Genomic DNA, 5,859 nt, shown 5'->3' on the forward strand with positions numbered 1-5,859 from the left:
GAGTGCTGGGATTAAAGGCATGCGCCACCACGCCCGGCTAAACAGCCCTCTTTTATCCCCAAGAATATAGTCGCCTTCCATGGGGGTATTAGACAGGACTGCTTGGCTGCTGTTCACCTGCAATCGGGATTCAGTCTGTAAACTCGGAAGCAACTGCTGAGAGAAGACCCACAGTCACCTTTGCCCTACTGACAGGGTTGGGACAAACCTTCCTGAGGCGTCCATATAAGCCAGAGGCAAAGGATGGTCATTTCTCAAGGGCAGACCCGCTCCCCACGACCCCCAGTTCTTAAGTCTTCCTTTCTTCTTGCCCTCAGCTCATCCTGCCGAGATTTCAGCTCTGCACCTGGAAGGGTACCAGTGGAGCAGAAACCAGCTCAGTGGGATGGGGCCAAGGACAAGGATGAAGAGAGGTTTCCACATTAACCTGGCCTGGCGGCTCCAATCTCGCCCCAGAGTGCAGCATTCAGCACCGAGGACGGCGGACAGCACCCGGGCAGCAGGAGAGAGGTCGGCCGGGTCTTTAGATCTGGAAGAGCGGCACTCACAAAGCAGAACAGGGTGGACCTAGGGGTGAAGACTCTGGGTCCTGACAACTCGGAACTCTGCCCCACAGAGGGTGCCCGCCAAAGGACAAGTCCCTCCTGCCCCACATCATCCCTGGCCCACGAGCTGCTCACCTGGCGCCATGGTGCGACTGCGTGCACAGCAGCAGGAGCGGCAGCAGCAACCAGCCCAGAACGTCCATGGCCTTGCGGACTGTGCGCGGGACAGGTCCGGCTAGCCCCAGCGCAAGCAAAGTTGCTTTGCCTGCGGCCGCGCGGCGGCACCAGAAGGGCGGGAGCGAGAAGGAGAGTGGAACGGGCTCTGGGGGAGGATGGAACGTCGAGCCTGCCCCGCCCCGCCCCGCCCCGCGCTACAGTCCCACCCCCGCTCGCGCGCCCTGCCGCACGCGGGAGGCTTCTGCGCACCGCATAGCACACGATGGTAGCTCCGCTGCACTCCGAGAGCCTCGCACACCGTGTCCTCTCCATTGCTGTCAGAAGTCCGGCGGCCCAGACCCTCCTCCAGCTGTGGCCCTTGCTGTCTGCAAACAAGTTCCTCCACGTGTCTGCCTGGAGCGCAAACGACCGGGACGCAAGACGAGTGGATTCCCTTATGCAGGTAGTGTAAAATCTCATCCCTGAGGCCCTGCTTGCTTGAGAGGTTTGTGAGGGTCTCAGGCTTGGGTTGCCTAGGCAGGGGGCGTTCCTGAAGCCACCATTCCCTCTATCAGTGAATATCAGTCACCTCCCCACACTCCATTCCCTGGACAACATCCACCTGGACAACCTCCCTCATAAGAGAGAAAACTGGTAGGCACTATTGACTATGTGACCGGCACTTGAAAACCCTACTGGACAAGAGAGGATACTGATACCTGAATCTGGATGGTCAGGCCCCATCTTACCTATCCATACCAACCAGGACAGGCCCTGCTGACAACGCTGACATCCACCCTCCATAGGAAAGCAGAAGGCTCACACATCTTTTTTTTTTTTTTTTTAATTATCTTTTTTATTTTTGAAATTACAACTCTATCATTTCTCCCTTTCCTCCCTCCAGCATCTCCTGTATGCCACCACTCTTTTCTCTCTTTCAAATTCATGGCCTCTTTTTTTCATTAATTGTTGCTACATGCAAATATGTACATACATATATATTCCTAAATATAACCGGCTCCATCTGTATAATGCTACTTTGTATTTTGTTCTCAAGGTTGACCATTTGCTATTGGATAACCAATTAGTATGCTCTTCCCCGGACACATCTTCCATTTTAATTATTTTGAGTGCAAAGTTTTGAAGGATTCCTTTTAAAAGCTACTCACAAGCTTTAGCCCCTGTTTCACCTCATTCACTGACCTTACTGGATGCCTAGGATCACAGAAAACACTTTAAAATAAGCAGATCCCGCTTACCAATGGTGAACATGTGGAGTTACAGCTGCTACAGAGACTGAAACAGAAGATGAGGAGTTTAGATACAGCCTAATCAACATAGTAAGAATGTCCTACACTCAGGTCCTCTGGGGATGCCTGGAAACTGGCCAGTCAGGTGTGTTGGAAAAGATGACTTATAGAGCTTCTAGCACAAGGGACTCCTTAGATATGTTTTATTGTTTTGTTTTCATTTTTCAGACAGGGTCTGATGTAGTTCAGGTTGGTTTTGAACTTGCTATATAGTCAAGGATGACTCTGAACTCCTGGCCACCCAACTGGTTTCACCCTCAAGTCCTGGAGTTACAAGCTTTCAAATTTTTGTTCCTAGCAAGATTTGTGTGTAGTTTCTGAGCTTTTGTTTCTTCCTACACATACATATATAGGTTGTATGTATACATTTTGAGCTAGTTATTGGTCTGTCTTTACCTCTCACCTGGGTTTTACTCAGGGGATTAGGAAAGATAACTATGGAGCTGACTCACCCAAGGTCAGGAAACAAAGCCTTGGTCCCACATGGCTGTTAGAGTTTTCAGCTGTTTATATATATATATATTACAGTGTTCTGTACTACATGCCAGAAGAGGGCAGCAAGATCACATCACAGATGGTTGTGAGCCGCCATGTGGTTGCTGGGAATTGACCTCAGTACCTCTGAAAGTGCGGTCAGTGTGTTCAACCTCTGGGCCATCTCTCCAGTCCTCTTAGGCTGTTTCTAACATGCCTGGCCTGCTTCTTCCTCTACAGACATTATAGATTGTTCTTGTACTCTCTCCATCCACTCCCATTCTTGCTCTGAGGGAGAGCCTCACTCACTATCTACCACCTCAAGGCCTTTCTCACAGAAAGGCCGTCTATCTCAGAGGTGTGTACTCTTTTCCAAATACCTAATGAAACTCTCCCCACCCTTTCTAGTCTTGGTTCACCTAGACTAGAGTATGGGTTAGGGGACCTGCTACCCTGATAGAGCAGTAGTGAGGTGGGGCTGGGGAGATGTCTCAGTGGTTCAAAGCAATTGGTTCTCTCTCTCTCTCTCTCTCTCTCTCTCTCTCTCTCTCTCTCTCTCTCTCTCTCTCTCTTGAGAAAGAGTTTCTGTGTGTTGCACTGGCTGTGATGGAACATGCTCTGTAGACCAGACTGGCCTGGAACTCACAGAAATTTTCCTGTCTTTGCCTCCCATGGGCTGGGATTAAAGGCACGCACCACCACTGCCCCACAACAGTTGCTACAGTTGCAGAGGAGTTGAGTTTGAGCCCCAGTATCCACATAGCATCTTACAAACTAGTTCCAGAGGATCATCATCTTCTTCTGATCTTCTCGGGCACTAGGCATGCATAGTACACTTGTATACATGCATGCTAATATTCATTCACAATAAAATTAAAATACATAAAACTTCAAACAATAGCAATAGTGAAAATGAACATAGGACTTCCAGCCTATTCATATATCCACAGAGCTATGCATTCTTCAGGGGCTGGCATCCATGGCTCATTTTCACTGTCGTTTGATTAGATTGGATGCACCTTTGAGAGAATCTGACTGCAGATGCAATGTGACCAGCTGCCTCACTCCTGATCCCACTGTTCTCACTGCCAAGCTTCCTCCACTGTGGTGGACTGCACCTTTAAACTGTGAGCTAAAAATAAACTCTTTCTTCCTTAAATTGTCCTGTTGGGTATTTCATCAGAGAAATGAGACCACTAAATCACATCCACTACTATTTATTTGACATGCAAAACTCTGGCTTTTCCATTGGGTAGAATCTGCTGTTGGATGATCAAGGCACTGGCTGCGGCCTCTTCATTCCAGAGAGAGAGGCTTGCTGCTCTCCTGATGTGGTGCTGAGCAGGAGAGCTGGAGGGTTGAAAATTCTGCCTCCATAGGCAGCCCCAGGAGCCACCAGCTCAGTTTATGCATGGATAGCAAAGCCCCATGTGGCACTGAAAAAGACACAGAGGTATGGTCTTCTGAGCGGCTCACTAATCATGACTGGCCTGCAGTTTTCTTTGCCTTAGGTTTGAACGGTCACCTTATCGGCGCACACAGCACATGGGAAGGGATGGTACAAACGTGAGACCGGGGAAGGGGAGCTGGCCTAAGCCCATTACTGCAGCAGGATGGCCCCAGGAGGTGGAGGTGAGTCACACAACCTGCAAAAGGAAACGACAATGGGCTAAATTTAAATTTTTTCCTTGCCTGATGCATTTAGAAAGTTGCTTTGCTATTTTTCTGGGAAAATACAGAAAAATGACAGTGATCCAAATAGGGTTTCATTGAGCCTAGAGTGTAATTATTAATCTTGTGATTTTTCAGATAGAGTTGTTCATCTGGATAAGCAGGGGAAACTTGGCAGAAAGGATCAAGTGCAAAATACTTGGAGCAGACTAAACTCCACAGGCTGCTCAAAAAAAGCATGCAGTTCACTCAGAAAAGGGTTTAATTATCAATTCTTCAATAATCTCAATACCATGCCCCCACTGAAGATTTACCCAGGACTCTCAGAACATTTGTTTCTGCCTGGAGCAAGACAACCACCAAAGTAAAGTACCATTATTTGAATTCCTACTCTCAAATTCTGTTTTGAAAGTGACACATTGAAGTGTTTCACATGATAGAAAATGTTGAACACAAATTTCTAACCAAAGAGCTGTCAACCAATGAAAAATACTCTATACTAGATGTTAGCATGAGTGGTCTATGTTCCTAAACTCCTAAAAATGGCGCTAAAGAGACTTAGCTAGACTTAATATACAAGGGGTCAGACCAGAACTTCTGTGGCTGCCATGGGGCACCTTGTGAGAAAGGTTTACCACTGACCTGCCTCCTGGGCCTGGATTCTTTAATTATGTGTGCTAATGTCTAACAAGTCAATGAAGGTTTGCTAGCCAGGGATGGTTGTGAATGCAATCCTAGCACTCAGAAGGCTGAAGCAGGAGGAGTTCAAGACCCAGCTGGGCTACATGTTCCATGCCCTGTAGTTTAGATAACAAGATGCTGTCATTTTTATATGTATATATACTTTATAAATGGAGTCACACAGTATGAACCTGGTGGAGGTAGCCTTCCAAAGTTGCTTCCAATGATCCTGCCTTTGGTTCCTAGAACCAGCTTCCCTGTATAGGATCTGGACCCAGTGCTATTCCTGGAGTGTAAAGGAATCTCCTTGGTCACAAAACCCATGGGCTTAAGTCTTGCAGGCACATCTGGTGTTTCCATTCTTTGATGAAGAATACTTCATACTCACCGTGAGCTGACAGATGGCAGACTAGGAAACCAGGGCAGCTTTGACATACTCATAGCCAGGAGGAACATCAGCTCAGCCTCAGCCTCAGCCCCAGTCCCCAGATAAAGGAACTGAATCCTGCCTCTTCCTTTTATGGAGTTTCAAGGCCTGAATTGCCTTGAGTCCCCTGAATCTCAGGTGACAAGTGACCGCAGAGCTGGGAACCAACATTTAGTGGCTGCATGCATCCACATTGGGGGTGGGGGGCTGGGGAGGATGGTAGATTCCTACCCTTACTCACAGAAAGCTGCCCGCCTTTGTCTCCTGAGACCTGGGACCATGCTTGGCCATCAGCAGTATTTTTATTGCTGAACTTCATTGCCCTGAATGTACTTTAATTTGTTCGACTTCCCACCTGTTGGCAGTCGTTAGGCTATTATGAGTAAAAGTGCTTTGAACATTCAAGTACAAGTCCTGGAGTGGACATATGTTTTCATTTCTTTTGGATAAATATGTAGGCGTAGGATTGTTGGGTTTTAGGGGAATGAATGCTTAATTTATAAGAGACTTCCAATCTGCTCTCTGAAGTGGCTGTACCATTTAATGCTCCCACCTAAAAAGATGTTGCCTCGCCTCCTCACCGACACTTAACCTT

The 5,859-nt window shown here is 47.7% G+C and overlaps 1 protein-coding gene across 2 annotated transcripts in view; it reads right to left on the reverse strand.

Annotated features, from left to right (window-relative positions):
• The window catches only part of Gabrd (gamma-aminobutyric acid type A receptor delta subunit), a 12,697-nt gene extending 11,848 nt beyond the window's left edge, over positions 1-849 (reverse strand). The window contains exon 1 of one of the 2 annotated variants that reach the window (XM_021200830.1): positions 681-849. In XM_021200830.1, coding sequence (XP_021056489.1) covers positions 681-748 — 68 coding nt within the window. In that variant the 5' untranslated portion in view covers positions 749-849. The remainder of the gene's footprint in view (positions 1-680) is intronic. The other variant, XM_029540120.1, reaches the window with a different exon arrangement.
• Between the last annotated feature and the right edge of the window lie 5,010 nt (positions 850-5,859).

Source organism: Mus pahari, chromosome 6 (genome assembly GCF_900095145.1).
Source record: "Mus pahari chromosome 6, PAHARI_EIJ_v1.1, whole genome shotgun sequence".
Taxonomy (NCBI): Eukaryota; Metazoa; Chordata; class Mammalia; order Rodentia; family Muridae; genus Mus; species Mus pahari.